Below are 22,396 nucleotides of genomic sequence, written 5' to 3' on the forward strand. Positions count from 1 at the left end.
TTCTAGACATGTTCGATAGTTCTGAGAAGTGCAAATGAGAGCTACATATGATCACATAAAATAGGTCAAGGGTATTTAATTGCTCCAGAAACTATTTTTTAAACTACACTGGCTTTTCCTCCTAATTACTATTACAATTCCTATTCTACAGATGATGATATCGAGGCTTAAAGAGGTGGAAAAACTGTGAAGTTAAAAATGTGAATCCTCTCATTTCTTTATGATCTCCTGCCCCACCACAATGCTTCTCAAACAACTAAATGGATGATAAACAAATACATGTAAATAGGCTTGAGAACATGTGTAAACTATGTTTTCTATAGAAACCTATTTTCTATAGAAAAATGCCCAAACCTATTTCATATTAAAGAGTCCGGTTCATGGTCAAGGAGTGATTTGGGCGTCTTCCTTGAAGAGGTTTATGCCAGAGTTTTCTAGGCTACTTAAAGGAATAGGAGACCACTCTCGGATCCCTGGGGCTTCATGCTTCTACCTGTCTACCAATGACATCCATGCTTTTAACCACCTTTCAAGATTTCTTTTCATCCCTAGAGTGAGCTTTCTGGCTTTACATCTCATTTTTTATTTATAAGATAGTAAGTCTCCATAGGGGAACCTTTATGTTGGTTTGGATGAATATCCTTACCACAACTCAGTAATTGAAGCCTACAGGCCATTTGGAGCAAAGAAGATGAAAATGAGGGGGAAAAAAGAGACATCTGTAGGGAAAAAGAACAAGTGATGGGCTGTTTTTAGCCTCTTAAATACTCTGCTGGTTTTTAGCCTCTTAAATACACCTACTCTGTGGGTAAGAAAGTGCATGAATGTAGAGGAAGGTTGGGGACCAAGTGACCAAGGGTCGTACCTACGTTTTTCAACTAATAATGTTTGTGTTTTCTGGATTCAGATTCGGATACTTGGCTTCATGAAAGTGTGGGCTAAAGAGAGGAGACTTATAAGCAGGATCAGAATCCTTCCCTGCCCAGTCTCCTCATTGCAAAGTGGTAATAGGCGGGCTGCCCACTGGACCTTGTATCTGGGGGTCCCTGGTTCAGTTAAGGCTGAATTTCCAGTGACTTCTGTTACTCAGATAACTCAGTTATCAGCTTCTTGTATTTCTCTTCTTTCTCTGCTTCCCACCTTCTCATCCACTCTTCAAAACCTTTCTATTTCCTCCAGGGTGACTGTAACTGGCTGATTTTGGACACAGGTCAAAATTGGGGTGACCCAGGCAATATAGTTCTTGAGTGTGAAAAACCTACCTCAGCCATTCTATTGTTCCGGGTGGCCTGTAAAATTGATGTATGCTATTTTTTTAAAGGGTCATTTAACCTTTCCCCGCCCAATATTTTGTTACCTACAATCGGATTACTTTTCAGCTTTCAGAAATATTCGTGAGGCTTCCACACATCGGTCCCTATTAAAGTCTTAGGAAAAGAATTGCGGTAAAGAAATATCAACGTGCACGTTCTGTTCCCGCCGCCTCCTCCTCCACCTCCCTCCCCCACTAGCTCCTAGATCTGCAGGGCTCCATCCATCAGCAAAGCCTCTTGGGCGCCAGTCCCCGGGTCTCGGTCGGTCTGGAAACGGATTCCGCACTGCCCCCCCTAGAGGGCGCACTCTTTGCATTTTCCAGGAGCCGCCCGGCTCGGCCGGCTCCCAGGCTCCATAAAAGGGGAGGAGGCGGATCAGTTTCCTCCTCTCATTGAGAAAGACGAGGATTGGAAGGCTGGGCGTATAAAGCCGCGCCGAGAGCGTGAAACAAAGCAGTCGGATCGGAATTGGCCTTGGAGGCGCGTGGTGGAGTCAGGCAGAAAACTTATTGGAGGGGAGGAACAAGCCCGCTCCTCTAGTTCTCCACCTCTGCGCCGCGCCTCAAGGGTTCCCACCAGCCTTGCGGATTTATTTTTATATCCGTCTTTTTTTTCCCCAACTAGAAATATAGAGAGACTATATATCTATACGTATATATTTTTTTCCTCTTAAGAGAAAATTCCTGTTCCGAGAGAAAAGAAGGCAAGATCAATGAAGGAGAGAAGAGCCAGCCAGAAATTATCCAGTAAATCTATCATGGATCCTAATCAGAACGTGAAATGCAAGATAGTAGTAGTGGGAGATAGTCAGTGTGGGAAAACCGCGCTGCTGCACGTTTTCGCCAAGGACTGCTTCCCCGAGGTGAGTGAGTGGCCGGCTGGGGCTTCCAGGAAGGGGGTGGCTGGAAGGAGATGGGGGGAAATCCCCTGCCTAGAGGTGGGCTTCTCCGTGCTTTGGCTCCTTCAGTGCTTAAGGAAAAAATAATTAAATAAAGTACAACCCTAACCCCTTTCCCCAGCTTAGACTTGCTGGGGGGGAAGGCAGCAGGCTTTGAAGCACCGAGGGTCTGGGACGCGCCGGCACTTTCTGCTTTTAGCTTGAGATTCTGAAACTTGTTTGGTCAAGTGTGCAGAACCTGGGAGACTTGGGGAGGCACGTTTTAGAGAGCCGCGGGTGGGGTCAGCAGGGGCTCCGGCTAGGGTCACCGGGCTTAGTGGTGGGATCTACCGGACTCCAATTACGATTCCGTTTTTAAGTGAGCAGGGAGGTGGTTTGGGGAGCGTTTTTTTTTTCCTACCCCACTCAGAGCGCATTCTGCTGGTGTCGTGCGTGGTCAGATAACCTCTCTGCCCTCTTTTTTCCCTTTGTCCATTTTGTGTGTCCAGAATTACGTCCCGACGGTGTTTGAGAATTACACGGCCAGTTTTGAAATCGACACACAAAGGATAGAGTTGAGCCTCTGGGACACTTCGGGTAAGTCACTAGACCGCGTGGCCGCTCGGACCGGGATTCCAGCCGCTCGTGGGGGGGGGGGGGGGACATTGGCGGTGGAGGGGGTCGCGCGGCTGGTCTTGGGGCTCCAGGGTCTGGCGAGAGCTCTGCAGCACCTCCGACGTGAACTTTGGCTATTCTAAGGGATTTCCCCCGACCCCTGCAGGGTGAAACGTTAGTCGGGGATGGGGCGCATGGCTAGGGGGCGGCGGGGTGCGAGGGGATGCCCGTGGGGGGGGGCGGCGGGGAGAAGGCAGCTCAGTGCCCGCTGGGTGACCCCATGATTGGAACCCTCGTAGCTTAGTGGATCGGAGCGATGAGCCAGCGCCGGTGGTGCTCGAGGGGCCTGGGAACCGGCGAGGTGGCCCCGGTGGTGCGCCGCGTGCCCGCGCAGAGCCACCTGGCAAGGCGGCCCGCGCGCTCCCGGCGGATCTAAACTGCTGGTGGTGGCCGGGGAGGCTAGGGGCGAGCGCGGCGGAGGTGGCAGGAGGCAGCATCTCCCCGGAGCGACGCCGTGGCGTGCGGATGCGGCGCTAGCGAGCGGGGAGAGGAACGTGACGCCTACAGCCAGGAATGTGCCGGCGGCGCGCGGGCGGCGGACTCGGGGCCGCGTGATCCCCGGGGCCGCCCGGTTCCCCCCCGACCCGCGGCTCCCACCCCCCACCCCCGGCTCCCGGCGCCCGCGTCATTCTCGCCTGACCCCAATTGCATCACCCTCGGCCGGCCCATCCGGCCTCGAGAGAGCTGCATGGTTCGCCTTTGACCCGCGCGTCCAATTGGATTATTGGCGTCGTGGTGAATGATTTCCAAGGGTCCAGGGTTCAAGGTGGGGTTATCGCCTTCCCACGCGCCCACCCATCTACTACCTTGCGCGGGGTGGGAAGGGTGGGAGCGAGGCCCGAGCACCCAGCGGGGCGGGAACATTTCTGGAGAACTAAAGAATTGTTCCATGAGGGGAATGGGGGCCGGGCACTAGGGGCCGGGGTGGGGGTGGGTTGCGCCTCCCGGAATCCCGGGGCTGAGATTCCCAGGATCCTCTCTAGGAGAAGCCGGCGAAAGCAGATGATTTCCAAAACTAGTGTGGAGGCTGGAGCCATAGGACAGCTAAGGGTGTTTGCCTTGCACACTGCCAACTCGACCCGGGTTCGATCCTCAGCATCCCTATAGGGTCCCCTGAGTCAGGAATGAATCCTGAGTGCAGAGCCAGGAGTAAACCCTGGGCACCGCTGATTGTGGCCCCAAACAAACAAACAAACGAACAAAAGTGGCCTCCTCGGCGGGAGGCGGAGCCTCCAGGAAAGCCGGGTCCTTCGGTTAGGTCTGGGAGCTGCACTGACTGCATTTCCAGGGGAGCCGAGCCAAATCCCGGCGAAACTGGCGCCGAGCAGCGCGCAAGTGCCAGCACGCTCGGGCTGCCAGGCGGGGAGGCTGAGGTGGAGCTGCTCTCATCTGGGAGTGGCTTTCTTGGAGGTGCTTCGGGGCTTTTCGAGCTTCCCACAACCCAGAGCGAGAACCTCCGGAGCCCCTGGGGACCGCAGGAGATTAGAGAGCGGGAAGACGGGCCAGACCTGGCAGTGTCGCCCCACACACAAAGGCGAGCAAGAAGTCTCCCACGAGCGCCTCCAGGGGCGGCGCCTGGTGCTCGGCGTGGGGGAGTGAAGGGCCGCCTCTGCTTCCCCTGGAAATGCTCGCCAAGGGCCAGAATCTTGCCTTTCGAACTCTAGGGATCGCTCACACTTTCTCCCGAACTGTAGAGAAAGTGTTGATCGGCAGAATTCTGAGTGTTCTCTATATTTTAAGGTGGTTTCTACCATCAGACTTGCCCTTCCGTCCAATCCTTAGTAAGCTCCAATTCCCACGTACATCCTGGTATTTCTTGTCCCTAGAGAACGGCATAGCTGATGGATGCAGTAAAAATTAGTACCGGTACCCTGCCCCCCTTTTCTCCCTATCCTCCTTGAACCGTCTTTGGACCCAAGGCAGGAGAATATAAATTATTTCGGAGTGGGTTCTGTGAGTCTAATCCGGTGATAGATAGAAGTTTGTGTTTAGGTCTTAGCTACTAGTTACTGGGGATTTCCATGTGCAAATCCCCTACTACCCTGAGTCTCTTTTTCATCCTTTGTAAAAAGGATACCAAGTTAGGGAATGTGCAGAATTCCCCCAGCTGTACCCTGCTTGGCTTTAGAACTCCCAGACAGGCAAATTTTTTGTGTTTCCCAGGATGTTAGCTGGCCTTCCCTCTTATTGGACCTGGCATTCTGTGCTGGGGTTTTCACCACCTACAGAGCAAGGCAGGCTCTGAGCAGAGCCCCTGTTTCCTGCTGGATTTAGGGAGGAGATGGATTTGAGTCCTGGAGGAATGGGTGGGCTGGTAGGAATGCTGGGTTAATATCCCTGTCTCAAGCTTCAAGAGTCACAGGACCACCAACGGAGATTTTAGATTAGGCTCCCAAAGTGCTAAATTGACTTTTACTAAAAGAGGAAAAAAGCATATTGTTTTTCAAAGGCTAGAAAACAAACAAAATGAGGGCAGTTTATAGTTAGAGGCAATGCTTTTCATGTGTAGAGAAACTTGACTTCAGATATTTTGAAGAATTTAATAAAAAGCAGTTTGTAGTCAGAGCACATATAGCATCATGCCTTGCACACAGTACTCACCCAAGTAAAATCTGTTGAATGAACAAATGAATAATCATAGGCATAGTTTCCTAGGAGATGCGATTCAATGACATTTATTACACTGAATTACCTAAGCTCTGAGAATGGCAACTTTATAAACATTGTCTTTCAGCAAATTAAAGATAATCACCTGAAATGAAGTCTTTAGTGAAATAATCACTTGTATTTTTATTTAATAGAATAAAGCCTATGCATATTTAACTAAAATATAAAGGTTTGGGGGAAAATGATTAAGAAAATGTTACACTGCAAAATTATCCAGTAATGAATTCTTACTTCAAATTTAGGTCCTATGCAAATGGAAAAAGGAGCATAAGGAATTATTTAGAATACCATTATGTTGTTTGTGAGGTGAAATGTGAGTTAATTAAAAATAGTCACTAAGCACTGCATACATTCTAAGAATAGACTGTTTCCACCAAAAATTGTTTTTCATTCATGAATAAAGTACATCCAGCTAGCAATATTGTATCAGCAACTAGTCATTTCAAGTATCTTGAACATTTTCTCATTTTGTCCCAATGTTTTATAGCAGATTTCTGGATGGGATTATTTTTTGACAAATGTTTGATATTTTCTTTGCCCACTGAGCCATTTGTTGCGTTCAGGTTGTGAACATAATTGCATCTTGATACATCTTCCCCAAATACTATCAATTGAAGTCTAAAAAGAAGATTCAATCCAGTCTCTAAAATCCTAGATGTCAGGTTTTCATATCCCCTTCTAGAACCTTGTGGAAGTTAGCGATCGATATATGAGTCATGCTTAAGATCTGCTCCATAGGGAGGACATAAACTTTGACCCTTGGGATGGCATTCATATCCTGTTCAGTTTCCTCCCAGAGGGCAAAGGCTTAGCTGCAATATCTGTTCTCTTGTTTGTCTTCTGTCCTTGGACAGCTTCTACTTCTCATCCTGCTACACTTTTACCTGTAGTCATATAAAATTACCATAGACAAAAGTTTGCCAAATTAGGTATAAGAGAAAGCATCAAATATGAGACCTCTTTATACAAAGAATAAGAGAGGAGAATTCATTTTGCATTTTCTGAGACACAGTAGCTTACCAGATCCTTCTGTCTTTTCCACTATCACCCCCTAGCTTTCTTTGTGCATATGCTGCACACAAGTTAGAAATTCAGTGTTAAGATAAAGATGCAGTGTTAATTAAAATCATACCTGGTGAGTGGGGGAAAAAGAAGTTCTATAAAGGAAGCTCTCCTCCCTTGGTTGGGCTCACAGTTGACCTAGGATGAGCGACTTTTGTCAGGGCCTTGAACTTTGGGGTCTGGTCCCACCCCACCCCCACCCCAACCCCATTTTACCTTGTCAGCTATTCCTCTTGCTGATCTCTGCTCCAGTGTGTTTTCTGATAGGAGACACCCCCCACCACCCCCAGCACACATCAATTAAAGCAACCACAATGGCACTTTGCCAGCTTATTTTCTATGACTGCATAAAGTTATTCCAGCCCTCTCCTGCACTCCACAAAGTAAATGAAGTCATTTAAATAATGCTACATGAGTCCTCTAAAAGGAGGGGTTTTTTTAAGGCCTATGCACATAGAACTATAATTTCTGATTTTTTTACTCAAATATGTCCTTTTCATTGATAGGTTGAACTTTTTTTATTGTTACAGAAATGGTCATAAGGGATTGCAAGTCATTCAAAGAATTTCTGCAAAACATGGGGTATTGGTTTGGTATTTTGAAGCACTAAGTAAAGCCAGAGTAGTTCTAATGTCTGGTACTTCAGAATCTGCCACGTTTGCCAGACATGAAAGCAATTTGTAGCATGAAGCCAAATGCCTCCTAATAATAGAAACTTAGTCATTAAGTATCACCATATCTTTTCCTAAGTGATTTGATTGCGGTGTAATTTCAGCACATGTGATTTAGGGAGGAATAATCAGTTATGCCGGCTTTTAACCAAGGCAAGTTAATGCTCATTTTACTTAAGGCATATTATTTGTTTTAAAATTTTCAATTCCGCTATGAAAATTTCCCACAATAACTATGCTCTTGCCTCATGGATAACCTTAGAAGCTGCTTTTAGGCCATGCATACTAAAGTTGGCACTTCTTGGAATCATTTTTAGCATAATTAACAGAACACAGTATTCTTTAAAGACATTTAAAGAGAGAAAAGAAAAATCTTATTTATTTATGACTCAATTTTGAGGACAAACTCCTTTACAAATAACAGTCTTTCTTGGTTCTTTATTTGTACCTTGGATATGATTTGAGAAATGGTCTTGGTGCTGAAAACTTTATTGAAATATTTGATTCTGGGGATTTGGGGGAGGAGGCGAGGGGCCTGCACACCTGGTGCTGCTCAGATGACCTCTGGGCCTGGACGCTAGCATTCCAACCCTGACCTCCTGTATGCAAAACATACTTTGTATTTGCTAAGCCCATTGTACTGTCTCTTCCATGAAAATTAATACAAAATTATGCAGAAAACAGCTTCAAAAGAGATACTTTGTGTGTGTGTGTATGAGTGTGTATGTGATATTTGTGTGATATTAATCATAGATTAACACATCTAGGCAAGATATTTCCAAACTTTGTTCCAGGGTATTCTATGTACATGTTCTTTGGTTTACAGTTCTAAAGGAAAAGTTCCCCACAGTGGCAGCAAACTTCTCTTGCCTTCAGGGTGTTACCATTCTTTGTTGTTAGCTTACTTTTTAGCTTACTGTTTGTTGCGTTTAGAGCCTAGACACTAAAATTGAGTTCATCTGGCAGCAGATTCAGAATTGTTAGAGGTCATGGGACTAGCAGGAGCCTACTGATTTGTGACCTCATGGGAACCTCTACCTCCCAATCCTTATCTCTAGAAACTGACACAGTTCTTAAGTCTATAACATTCCTCCTGCTGCAAAACATGTTTCTGTCTAGTTAATGAGGATGAGATAAAAGAGATTTTGAAATTGAAGATTTCCAGCCTAACCTTCCTATGAGAAAAGGAAGACAGCTATTTACAAGGAAGAAGTAATAGGTGTTTGTAAATATCAAGGGCAAAAAGTACAGCAAACCAGTTCAATCATAGAGTCATAATGAACTCTAGGGACTTAGAGGTTTGAAACTAGATTCAACTAAACTATTTTCCCTCTGAAACTTTTAAAAAGAGCAATTTGACACAAAATTATAGAGCTCTGAGTTTGGATGGCAGTTTACACTAAGCAATACTTAAAACTCCTATGATTTATCTAATAAGCAACAATTTCCATTTAAATTATGGATTGAAAAGCAAACAAAATAGTGCTGGAGTATTAATTGCTTGGCTAAATCTGCATATGCCATTATAGATTTTTTTTAACTTTTATTTCCTTCCCCCCTCCCAGCCAATCTGATTTATCGCTAAAATGCATGTTTCACCGAGAAGAATAGACTGGTCCTTGTGTGCCACCTGACATGACCAGATGTTTTCTCATTAGTCCATTTTGAACTTTTTGTGTATAGTTATGACACTGAGGACCAGTAGTTTCTCCATTTCCGTCTGGTGCCTGGACTATTCCAGATGAATTAGTTGTGTCTCAGCCATTTTCTGATGCTTTTTAAATACTTTCTCAGTTACTGCGGCTAGAGCAATAGCACAGCAGTAGGGCATTTGCCTTAGGAGCAGCCAACATGGCCGACCCGAGTTCGATTCCTCCGCCCCTCTCGGAGAGCCCGGCAAGCTACCGAGAGTATCTCGCCCGCACGGCAGAGCCTGGCAAGCTCCTTGTGACGTATTCAATATGCCAGACACAGTAACAACAAAGTCTCCAATGGAGACGTTACTGGGCCCGCTCGAGCAAATCGATGATCAACGGGAGGGCCTTTACTTTACTTTACTCAGTTACTAATTTTGGCACCTTTACCCAGAGTCCCCCTTGGCAAGACAGAAATTTCATTGACCCTCAACATAAGCTGTCTAAGAAGTGTGGCCATGTGCTGTGCACATTGGTTTTGAAATATTAATTTAGTGACCATAGAATGTGGAAAAGTGAATCCATGTGTGTACTCAACTCTGTGGAATCTTCTCTTTTTTGTTTTTTTTTTTTTTTGCTTTTTGGGTCACACCCAGCGATGCTCAGGGGTCACTCCTGCCTCTGCACTCAGGAATTACTCCTGGCAATGCTTGGGGGACCATATGGGATACCGGAGATCAAACCCAGGTCAGCTGCGTGCAAGGCAAACACCCTACCCGCTGTGCTATCGCTCCGGCCCCCAAATCTTACTTTTTATTATTATATGAGACACAAAATTTTCAATCCATAAGTGAAGGATGATCTTGAATGGTTTGAGGCTCTTCATGTTCCTAGAGCAAACAGATGCCATTGGGCTACACTAGCACGCGACAGGGACAAATGGAGACGTTACTGGCGCCCGCTCGAGCAAATCGATGATTAACGGGAAGTCAAGTGATCAAGTGGAGGATAATGTAATTTTTAGAAAATTATACCTATCAACTCATCCTATATCTCTGATACGCTAAAGGTTCCATTTTAAGTATTTTTGTCTTTTATATGCATCTCCGTAAGATTAATTTAAGACTAAAGTTCGAGTGAAGTCTCAAAATACCTATCTTATAACTACCTGCCTTATTTTCTGTCCCAAAAGTGCACCAACATAACCCCCAGTGATTAAAAGTGTTGGTTTTATTTTTATGGCAAAACAGAAAGAAATGTGTCAGATAAGTACCCCAACCCTTATTATCAAGTCTCTTGACAGCTCCTATTAGTCTCATAGAGAAGAAACAATTGATATCTTAGTCCTCAGAATGTTTGTTATCTGTTTGTGGGCATACTTGTGGTGCTGACTACTTGGAAAAGGAGTTCAACAGTCTTGCAGGGAGCCACACACAAAAGCTCTGCCCTAACTTGATTCACATTCTTAAGACTGTTACTAATTTGAAACTTTCACTGAATTGTTATGGGACAGGAAATGGAATCTTGTAACAATCAGGCAGATCCCACAGTTGCCATGGTAGCTGCTCTTAGGTAGAGACTTTCTAGTTGGTCACTAAAAACATCAAATGTTACCATCTTTCCTCTGCCAAAGAATATGAAGTATTTGTAATTTCGTTATACTTGGTAGGGATTTCTTTGGAAGTGGCAAAGGAAGATTTTTCTCCTTAAGTGTCAAGAAACTATCATGAAATACTCAGCTAGAAGAGTTTTCCGTTCTCAAGTGCCTATAAAGTCCCATATAAAGTTTCATTGAACTGATTTTGCAAAGATTCCATAAAGCTTCCCTATTGGGCATGCATCTTCTTACATATACATTTAATTATGTGCATATATGGTATGCTCTATCTTTTGAAGGGATGACTTAAGCAGGTAGGTATGTAACTGCAGAATTAGTTTCTGGGTGAGGTGCTTTATGGCTATTCTTAGACTGGAAATAATGCTCTCACCCAGAATTAACGATCTTGAAGATACCAATGAGTAGATCTGAAGTTTCAGGAAGCCTCGTAGAACTTTGCTGGTGTTTGCCAAACTTCAGAACACAGAGAATTCCAAATGTGCAACTCTTTCAACCCTAGGGAAGCACTTTAACTGATTTGCAGGGAAGGGAGTGGCATTTTGCATATGATGTAGTTGTTTATAATGTGGAGTTTTTCTAAAATTTTACCTTTGATGGTCTGTGAATTATTAGAGTCCGTCTTGGAATGGAATGCTTAGTGTTACACATGGTGTAAAGGAAATGCTGCCTCTGACCTTCCCATATGTAGGAGACCTGTTCTCTGTGGAAAGATATACAGATGCCTAGCAAAGTGCTGTAGCCAAACTAACTGAATTCCGCGTGAGTCTGTTCTTGGGACTGGGTTGCATATAACATGTGCATCAACCACGTGTCACGGTAAAAGTTCCGGCTTTCCTACATAATGAAACAGTGTTAGCTCTTCCTTGTGTTGAACTCTAGCCTGGAAGGGCCTCTTAAGCACCTTGAACCAAACTCCTGTGGGAGTTCCTTTAAATGCCATTTGGCTTGACCAGGACATCTTGCAGACTTTTCTGAAGGGATCTGAGAAGGAGGAACAGGTATTGTCTTTGTTTCCTGGGCTCTTTTTTTTGGGGCTTTTTCTTTTGTGTTGCTTCTGCCTCCCTGATGGCTTCTCACTTTGCAAGGGATTCCTGGAATTCCTCTTTTTTTTTTTTTTTTTTTTTTTTGTCCTGGCTCCAGAGTTCCCCCAGCTGGCCCCAGGAGCACACCAGGCCTTTCCAGCTTTGCTCTGCTGCGGTCTCTGTGTGGCAGCTTGGGCTCTCTAAGGAAGAATTTAAAATGTGTAAACTGAGTCAACACTTGTAAGTTACATAAGATTTTTTTCTTTCCTATTAACTGAAGATCCTATTAACTCGTGACTTGTTTGATTTTTTTTTTTCACTAAAACACTTATTAAGGGTTTTTTTTTAACCATTACAAAGAAAATCAGTTGATTTTCCCATGAGGAAAAGAGTTTTAACTTTATCCCAGAAGATAATGAATAAATGGTCTGTCGTTTTTAATGACATATTACTCTTGCAGTTAGTGGTTAACCAAATTAGGCTTATAGCTAATAAATGTGGCAATGAGTTTTATTACTACCTTTGGATACTCTTGCTGATTTGAAAGCACTGTTATTTAGTAAAAGTAATAGGATAGGATCAAAGTATCATTGCTAATTAGATCTTGTTTAATCTTCTAAAAATTACTTCTACCTCAACAGGGATGGTTTATTTCTCACAAACCTTTACGTATGCAGCTACTTTTATTTGAGACTTTAAGCCAAATTAAAGTAAGAGCAGAAACAAATCTTCATATGAATTTGGCTGTAGTTGTGAAAGCATGTCACTGTCATACTTTATTAGCTTCTTAGGTGTACCCACAAAGTCCAGAAGGTGTTACTTTGGTTTTCAGGAAACACAGAATCTTTTGCTGAGTCAGAAGCTTGAAGACAAAGCCAAAAAGATGTCCTATTTTTGTCCTCAGAATGTGTGGAGGACACAGGGACACAGAAGTGTTTCTCTGCAGCCCTAAAATGAACCAAGTACTGAAAACATTCTCTAGGTTTTCCTAATACTTCTCATTTAACTACACTGTTTTAGCCCCTTTGCAATTCTCCAATGGTGTATTTGGAAAGCTCAGGTCTATTGTTGGGCAGTCTTCTCAGATTCATCTAGTCTAAGGCCATGTTCTGAGGGAATAAGGCACCTGGATATGCCTGTCCTTTAAAATTCATGTCCTATTGGGAGTAGAAAGAATGTACAGTGAAGAGTTGTCTTTCCTAAGGTGAGATTGTATGGGAAGGAAAGCTCTGGAGCCCCAGTTGGTTTCTGACAGTCCTCATGCTTAAATAGCTGGCCTTATGAATATGGTGTCAGCTTTGAAAACCCGAAGAAACCCTGCGGTATTTGGATTTTCATTTTATTATCTTTCAATGTCCTGACTCCATGTTGACAAAGAGATTCCCTAATGTTTACAAGCAGAAGCTGAGTCAAAGTTAGACTTTGAGCACACACACACAAGAAATGGAGAGATTGCAGTTAAGAAAGCAGTATTCCAGAGTGAAAATATGGTGGAAATAACAGTAGAACATGGTCAGTCATTTATTTCATCTGCCTCAACAAATGGTTTAATTAATGAGTTTTTGTGTGATTCTCTAAACCTCAGATTTCCTTGAGTGACTAATGGACAATAATCATTGCTTGTCATTTTTCAGAAAAAAAAAAAACCTTCTTGTGTGCCTTAGTGGTTCAAATCAACTCTTAAAGACTCTTAAACTTTTGGAAAACACTTTTCCTTTGTCTGTCTTATCCGCATCAAGCAGGTCCTGATTCCAGATATGGGTGAGGAGTTACAGTAACTCCTGAGAAATGCTGGCTTCCCAGGACCTGCGCTTACTCACCTTTCTTCCTGATTCCTAGAACATTCCTTCCTTGCTTGCTTGGCATACAGTTGGTTTGAAGTTCACTCTCCATCAGTAAAGCTGCTAGTGAAAGGCCCACCATATCACAAAAGCAGCTCAAGAATTGTTCTGCAGAGAATGTGAGGGGTGTGGGAACTATTGTGATTAGAGAGGCCTCATCCAAAGAGCCAGTACTCTGAATCTCAGAAACAGCCACATGGGAACTTCATTTAAATGAAACTGTAAGATATATTTAAAGTTCCTTTTGCTTTCCTCTCCTCCTCTCTTGGATGGTTTTGTTTTTTCAAGACAAAATATATTAAGTTCTTCTGCTACAAGAGGAAAGTACTGTCAAAATGCAATTGTTTCAAAAAAACTTTTGGTGGCTCACATTTTCCTTCTCTGCTCTGGAAGGCATGGGAATACCTAAGAAAAATCATTTTCATGTCATGGCCATGAAAATAATGTAGCATTGGCAAGGTATATTTGAATGTATCGTGACTTTTTACAATAATTACCCATCGTTGGAATGCTTAAAAGGGTAAGAGAAATCTCCTAAATTATTGGGAGAGCTCTGTCATTAAATTAAATGAAAGAAATTAAGTAAGAAAGGAAAAAACTGACATGATCCACTATGACTTTTATTAGAGTCTACATGCTGTTTGAGAGTAAGTTTAAGTAAACAAGTCCAAAAGGTCAATTGTTTATCCAAATTTGTAACTTTCAGGCTACTGCTAATGAGTTTTACTGTGATTTTCTTTATAAGCCAAAACTACCCATTTCCTGCATGCCCCTCCTACTATCAGAATGGACTTGAGTTCTTATCTCTCATTATAGCGCTTGCTACCACTCAACTTTTAATCACAGTCATTCTACCACATCCATAGTTACTATTTATCTTTCCCTAAGTAGTAACTGTGCTAGATACTACCTGAGATCACTGACATAATTTCATTCCAGATAGATGCTATTGTTAGCTTCATTTTGAATGAAAGACCAGAAATGCACATAAGTTCTCTTCACTCCTACCTTTATTGTGGAGGTGAATTTACCCTACAATGCATAGCACTACAGAAACTTGCCCATTTCATCCAGGCACCTTTATGGTCTACTTTTGAGCTGTGCCAGTTTTGACTGGGAGTCTTGGCTTCTCTCCTTGAATTAAGGTTAACCAAAATGATGCTTCATGTCTTCTGATAGAAGGGAGTAGATGATGACGTGGCTTTTGTTTGCATGCTTTTCAATGAGTTAGGGGATGTAGGTGTGGGTCCAAAACATGACATTCAAAAGTTTTAACTCTAAGGGACAGTCAGTGCATGACCAGTGGGATTTTCAGGTGGAAACTGATCTATCTTTTTGTTTCTTCCTAGGTTCCCCTTACTATGACAATGTCCGGCCCCTCTCTTACCCAGATTCAGATGCTGTGCTGATTTGCTTTGACATCAGTAGACCAGAGACTCTGGACAGTGTTCTTAAAAAGGTAGGTAAATGCTGGGAATCATAATATGGTTTAGTGCTAGTTGACACTCAGGATGTGGAAAGCTCAGTCACTCCAGTGAAGACTCTGTTATAGATTTTTTTTACAATGAATCACTGAAAAGAAGATGCTCACACATAACAGGTTCTCTAAGCACAGGTGTCACTCTTTTGAGATCATTCTGCTTCGTAGAATTCTATTCGTGAAGCTATAACACAAAATAATCTTTCTGTGCCTCCATGTTTGACCTCTTTAGGTGGTTATGAGGCAACTAAAAATTGTGTGATTTTGACCTGGAGAGGTAACACAGTGGATAAGTTTCTTGCACTGCATGGAGTCAGGCTCGGTTTAATACCCTGCATCCCTTTTGGTCCTCTGATTATCTCCAGAAGTAATTTCTGAGCACAGAGCCAGAAAGAACTGCTGAACACTGTTGGTTGTGGCCAAAAATTTCTGCCCCCCCCCCCAAAAAAATGTGCCTTCTTTCCTTTTTTCCTTCATTTGCCCTATCAATCATGTTTCAGTTTAAATTTTATATTAAAATGAATGAATTAATGGCTGTTTAGGAAATGGGAAGGTGAAGGATATGTTTTCATCTATCAGACAAGATGAATTCTGACCAAGTAAATGTCAGACACTAGCTGTTACTCCATCCTGGCCTGAGTTCTGAGAAGATTCCAGAATCAGGCCCTTTTGTAGAGTACTCTCTTTTCCACTCTTTGGCTTTAGAGAATATGGATAAGAGTAAAAAGGTATCTGTCTTTTGTATTTTTCTTAATTCATACTCTCCTGCCATAGTTGATTGCTTCTTATATGTCCTCATGAAATTGTGATGTGAAGGTAGATCATCCCCTGTCTATTGACACGGCATGGCCCAAGCATCTAATTCTGCAAAATACAAACTCCTTAAAAGATCAAAGGCAATTTTTAACCACTTTCTGTTTTGAGTAACGTGTCTCTAACACAAGCTTTGCAAATGTTTGTCAGTCTCAGGCAGGAATATACCTTTTCTGTCTTCAGTAGTTGTAAACAATTGCCAGACATGCAGAGGGAGGCTAAAGTCATTACACAGCTGAAGAACGACATAACAGCATGTCTAGTGCTTGTCGGGAGATAAGAGAGATTGCTTATTTACTGGAGGTTTTTTACTTGATACACTACTGGGTTATACATAATTTATGGTGAAAACCCTTGCTCCTGATTTATTTTGCTTTTGTCTTCAAAGATCAAATGAACGGTGACTTGAGTCTTAGAGATATTAATGAGTGTGTTTTATATTCGTGTGAGGTTTAAGGCTCCTGATAACCCCTGCTATGATTCCTCTTGATTAATTGAATCTTTTAAATCCTTGAATGTCAAAGAGGTTGGAGTGACTTAAAGCATAAAGGATCTTATTCTTTTTTCAGTTCTGCATTCAGTTCTTACCTAGTACATGGGTAATGCCTCTAAAATTGGGAGGGGAGGAGGAAGGGAAAGAGGAACAGTTTTATAAATTAGCTAATTATGAAATGAAACGTGTATTTTACTCTTCATTCCATTGGAGTACTTGTTATTGCCAAAATGCACTGTAGGGTTTGGAGACTTTTCTGGCAATATTTTAATTATTCCTCTAAGGTGTTCCTCTTATCTAGTCTTTTATCTATGACTTTATCACCCCCAGTGTTCTGTGAATTTCTTTCCATAAGAATGTATTAATCATCCTTGAAACCATGATCATCCTTAGTAGAGCCCTTAATAATACATTTGTGAATGTGGATGGGGAGAGTGGGAAATTACTCCTGCTTTAGCCCCTAGGATTTCCCTTCCTGAGAGCCATAGTTCTCCTTTGAAGACTCTGAATAGCCAACTCCCATCTTGATTATCTCAAGCTTGAGGAAATGAAGCCATAAACAGGCACATTTGCTCTTGAAGAAGACACTTCCCCTGCTGGACATTTTGGAGACTTAAATCATTCTTAGGTCACAGAACAACCAGCCAAAGCAGATTAAACGGAAATATCTAACAACTTCTATAACTTAATACTAACCCGGGAACATTAAAGCCACACTCTTATGTGTGTTCCTAATAGCCCAAGAGATGGACTATCTGCAGATGCCACTAACGTTGCTGATTTGGCTGATTTGGCCACTTGAATAGAAGCATGGAGGCAGGACCTTCTGTTTCTTAGCTCCTTCTGCAGTTCCTGGAATCTCTATTGCTGTTGCATGTTTGTGCTGTCTTGGCTCTGCCTTTTTCCCAGCTTTCTCTGCTGGGAAGAACCGAATTAACATACCCAAGGATGTAGTCACTCAGCAGCCTATGTAATTATTCTTAAGGCACTTTTATCTTTTAGAGATAACCCAGTAATTAAGAAATTGTTGACAACACTCAACAAGTCTCTTGCAGTGGGGACAGATACATGAGTCATAGAGAGGGAAAATACTTAATAATATACGTAAATGTTCCCTAATGGATCTGCTTTAAAAAGTAGTAAAACTTAATATCTACTTAGAAGATAAATGTCACTTTGCTTCTTCAACTGAAGTGACATGTTTTTAATGTCCATTTGAATTCCATTTCCTTCCAGCATCTGTCACTGGAGAAATTGTTCTCTATTACATGGATGATGTTTTGTTCAGTTCTGTCAGTGGAATTGTTTTCCATTACATGAGTGATGTCTTATTTATTTATTCTTACCTTTTTACTTCCTGCAGTGGAAAGGTGAAATCCAGGAGTTTTGTCCCAATACCAAAATGCTTTTGGTTGGCTGCAAATCTGATCTCCGGACAGATGTTAGTACATTGGTGGAACTATCAAATCATCGGCAGACACCAGTGTCATATGACCAGGTATGTATGTCATTGATGTACATATATTCAGTGCACACATGGTCAAAACGTAGATTTTTTTAGTGTCATATGACCAGGTATATATATTATCAATGTACTATGTTCAGTGTTCATATGTATAATGTACAAATGTTCAAAAGTGGATTTTTTTTTATAGAAACAGAGTCTCTTTATATACAGAATAAACAGCCTCTTGTATGCAAAGAGTCACCCAGTGTTCTACTCCACTTACAAGAGCTTCAATTTGGATTCATGATCATAAGCACAATATTTCCAGATTGTGACCATGTGGTTTTAAGTGTCTGGGATTTGGGTTTGCAAAGGGAGGCAAAGCAAGGTAGTGTCTTAGCACCCTGTGAACCTCTTCATGGCCATTCAGAGCTCCAACTAATGTTAAGACTGCGAAGAAAGGGCCAGATTAGTATAGGGAGGCACTTGCCTTACACACAGCTGTCCTGGGTTCCCTCCCCAACACTGCATATGGTGCCCGGAGCACCACCAGGAGTGGTGGTCCCTGAGCACAGAACAAGAATTTAATAAGCCCCTGAGCATTGCAGGGTGTGACTGCATGTTGCAAAGTTGCCACCCACCATCCCCACCACCACCCCAAAAAAGAAAGAGCTACCAAGTACCAAAGTGATATGGGGCAAGGTTTGACTGAAATCCTCATATTAGTGCTAAGCCCTATCAAAAAGTTATATAGTACTTTTTAACATCTTACTATATCTGCATCTGTATATGTGCAGGCATCAGTAAGACAAGTTTGACAACAAATTGTAATGTAAAATACTGTTACTCAGTAGAGTAATCACATGATATTTGCTTTCAAGCCATGTGAAATGGTGGTATCTCTGCAACACCCTCTGGATTTAGTTACACAGATTTAAGATAGATAGTGGTCAAAATTAGTAATACTGTTTAATACTCTCTAAGAGAGTTAATCTAATTTTGTACTCAGCAACACAGTAAAATTCCGAAACACATTATTACCAGCAAAGTAGGATCGACTCCTTAACAGCATCTTTTAGACTTTGTTTCTGCTGACTTTTTCTGCAACTGTTGAGAATGAAGGAAGAGAAAGTTTCTGGAGTCCATTCTCTTCAAAAGCTGTGACCAGGTGCTGGAGAGATAGCACAACAGTTAGGGTGTTTGCCTTGCACGCGGCTGACCTGGGTTTGATTCCCAGCTTCACATATGGTCCTCTGAGCACTGCCAGGAGTAGCTCCTGAGTGCAGAGACAGGAGTAACCCATGTGCATTGCTGAGTGTGACCCAAAAAGAAAAACATAGAAAGAAAAAGCTGTGACCAGATTCTGAAGAAAGTTAAGAATAAAATAACTAGAATTGTACTTAGTGCTTAGCATCTTACTGTGTTTTTTCATATTTATCTTAAATTTCTAATTAAAAATGCTAGTAATTTAAATCAATAGTTTTGATTTACGTATGCTTGTTTAGAAAGTATTTTCTTAAATTTTCTGGTTTTTGTTTGTTTGCCTGTTTTTGGTTGGTTTGGGGGCCATACTCAGCAATGCTCAGGGCTTACTCCTGACTCTGCTCTCAGGAATTACTCCTGACAGGGCTCAGGGTACTATATATGGTACCCAGAATTGAATGTGGGTTGGCTATATGCAAGGCAAGCACCTTACCTGCTGTACTAAGACCCAGGCCCGGGAAGTATTTTGTGTTTTCTCATGACACAGATGTCATGCAGTTTCTGCTCATCCTCTAATTATTTTGGCCCCAGGGCATAATAGCATACCTATTCAAATTGGTTCCAAATTTCTTGCCTCAAAATCTAGTCAAAAAATTTGCATAATCTATTGACTAATCCTGAGTGCCAGTGCCGTTCACACTCAATAAAAGAAATTGAATTCTCTGTGAAGTACAATAGGTTTTTAGGGTGAAATTACCCTGATGAGGCCATGAGAAAATAAATGCATGTACATCCATGATTTTCAGCTTTCTTCCAATAGTAATATTCTCTGGATAATTCCGTTCTTTGGTATAACCTGAAAGATCTAAATATCTAATTATTCTTGGTTACAGTTGATAGTGAAGATGAATCAACTTCTAGACTGGGGAACCTTTTATCTACCAAGGGTCATTTGGATATTTGGAACATTATTTGTGGGCCATATAAGACAGGACGGTAGACCAGGAGTAGCCAACGTGAAACATACTCACCTGTCCTGTCATAGCCCAGGGCCTGCACATAGCCCACATGTTTTCTTTTCTGCTCTTTTGAATCATCCCATTCTGTTTGATGATCAGAGCCCTCAATTATTCATAGTCCAATAACTTTAGATCAGCTTTCAGCAGTTCTGAGAAGTCAAGTAGTATAGTGAGTGATAAAGAGTTGGATGCATTAGAACTCACTGAGTTTTGACTATGGATATTTACAAACTTAAAAATGAGGCAGTTTAATTGGGGATTTTATACAGCAACCTTGGAAAATTCAGTGATGTCCTTGGGAACATCTTAAAGTGATGATTATTTTGTGGAATGAGAGAATACTTTTTAACTTCCCCTCCAAATGAATTAATTGCTGATTGCAATTCCTTTTTTTTTTTTTTTTTGTTTCTCAGGGAGCAAACATGGCCAAACAGATTGGTGCAGCTACTTATATTGAATGCTCAGCTTTACAGTCAGAAAACAGCGTCAGAGACATTTTTCATGTTGCCACCTTGGCATGTGTAAACAAGACAAATAAAAACGTTAAGCGGAACAAATCACAAAGGGCCACAAAGCGGATTTCACACATGCCCAGCAGACCAGAACTTTCTGCAGTTGCCACGGACTTGCGAAAGGACAAAGCAAAGAGCTGCACTGTGATGTGAATTTCCCATAATCTTTAATGAGGACAAGGAAATCTAGTGGACAAACACCAAAAGAGAGTAAAATAAAAAGGTGACGTCTAAGTGAAGTACGCAGCCAAAGTCGCGTATTCTGAAGCTTCAGAGGTGTCCGAAAGGATGCTCATTGTTTTGGAATCCTGTCCTTAGGTTTGGCACGTAGAACATGTGGTGAGAAGTGAATATATTGGAGAGTTTTGCAATGTGACTTGAAAACTATGCCAAAAAGAGAGAGAGATTCAAATGGGCTGGAGAGAGATGAGGAGAAATGCAAGTACTCCCAGGAAGAACGATCACGCTCTGAATGGTGCTTGCGTTTTTGTTTTTGTTCTGATCTATCCTGGATCTCTATTTTGATTTAATTTTAAATGTTTTAATCTCCTTTACAAAAAAGTATATATAATATACCGTCCTCATTGGGGAACTGGCACTGTGACCTTACCGTTTAGTTTTCTAGAGGATGTGATCTAATTTCTTCCTAGCTCATCATTAAAATGGAAATTGTATCAGGACCCATGGGATACCCAGAGGAAAAGTTTGTGAGGCTTTGAATTCTTGCCCTCCTGAAGATAGTTGAGTGAGATGGTTTGAAAGAAAAGCTTTTGCAGACTTGTAAGATATACAGACCAGCACTACAAACATTGAATAGATCAAATAGAAGTGTCGAGTTTTATTCAGTCTGATGATTCTGTTCATCATTGTGATTGTCATTAAGAAGTGGTAAATTGCTCAATGTAATATTTTTGTGCGCTGTTTAGAAAAGAGGATGTGTGGTTTTTTGGCCATCGTTGATGAAAATGCAGTCAAATAAAAGGTGTCTTGGTTTGACGTCATAGAATGATACAAGGGGGAGAATAATGTAGGTACTATTTTCACCTTAAGAGATACTGAATGAAGGAATAGTAGCAGAAAGCACAGTTTGTGAGTAAAGCTGTCTGGGATTAAGTTACCAGAAGTGCAAAGCAAAAAGTTTATTATTTTGGCTTGAAGCTCTGAAGTTGGCAGCATCTCATGATCTGTTAGTTTATTTCACTTTCTTTAAATGGGAAGGACCCTCTTACCCAACCTTTTGGGGAATCCTTTTAAGGAAAATTAAGGAACATCAGTCCTGACAATATTCTAGGACGTTTCTAGAGAATGGATGCTGAACCTCACTTAACCAGATTCAGCCAAGGCCTGTGTTCAATACTTGATCGCTGTTGATACATAAAATAATCAGCATTTAAAATAGTTTACAGATATTTTTTGACCAGTTCATTATAGTGCTTCTTTCAGAGGAGAAACCAGATCCGACCGTTATTGTTGGCGCTTGTTGAAAACGAGCTTTCTTTCCAATGATAAAGCTTCATTTTTGAAGTGTTGAAGCTGTGCTCCCATTAAATTGTGGCAGGAGAGGAGATTAACATAATTATAACACTCAGTTCTGTGTCTTACAAGCACTTTGTTTTGTCTCTGCAAGAAAATACCATTCCAGTCATTTCCCACGAAATACAGATGTTCTACCAACATAATATGCTTTGATTGATGCAGCATTATGCTTTGGGCAGTATTACAAAATAGCTGGCAAGTGCTTTCTGTATTTAAATATTGTAAAAAGAAAATAAGTTATAACTGTTATAAAGCAGAACTTTTGTTGCATTTTTTAAATGTTGAAGTCACTTTGTATGTTTGTTTGGTCAATGTTTCTGCAGTATTTATTAAAACATACATTTTTTCCCCTTCGAATAAAAATGTAACCATGTCTTTGTTTAAATATAATCTGTCTTTTATTATCTGCTTCCTAATACAGTTGCTCAGTTTTGATCTTTAATAGAGATGATTACAGAACTTGTCCCTAACATTTCCTGAACTAATAATTTAGGATTCTTTTTGGCAGTAATA

The 22,396-nt window shown here is 41.7% G+C and overlaps 1 protein-coding gene across 1 annotated transcript; it reads left to right on the top strand.

Annotated features, from left to right (window-relative positions):
* The first annotated feature begins 1,787 nt into the window (after positions 1–1,787).
* RND3 (Rho family GTPase 3) lies at positions 1,788–21,364 on the top strand. The gene is made up of 5 exons (XM_056117571.1): positions 1,788–2,175; positions 2,700–2,787; positions 14,730–14,839; positions 17,530–17,664; positions 20,249–21,364. Exons 1-5 carry the CDS (start codon positions 2,026–2,028, stop codon positions 20,498–20,500), a joined length of 735 nt encoding a protein of 244 aa, XP_055973546.1. The 5' UTR covers positions 1,788–2,025; the 3' UTR covers positions 20,501–21,364.
* Positions 21,365–22,396: the final 1,032 nt, after the last annotated feature.

The sequence above is a fragment of the Sorex fumeus genome, unplaced genomic scaffold (genome assembly GCF_029834395.1).
Source record: "Sorex fumeus unplaced genomic scaffold, SorFum_2.1 ptg000035l, whole genome shotgun sequence".
Lineage (NCBI taxonomy): Eukaryota > Metazoa > Chordata > Mammalia > Eulipotyphla > Soricidae > Sorex > Sorex fumeus.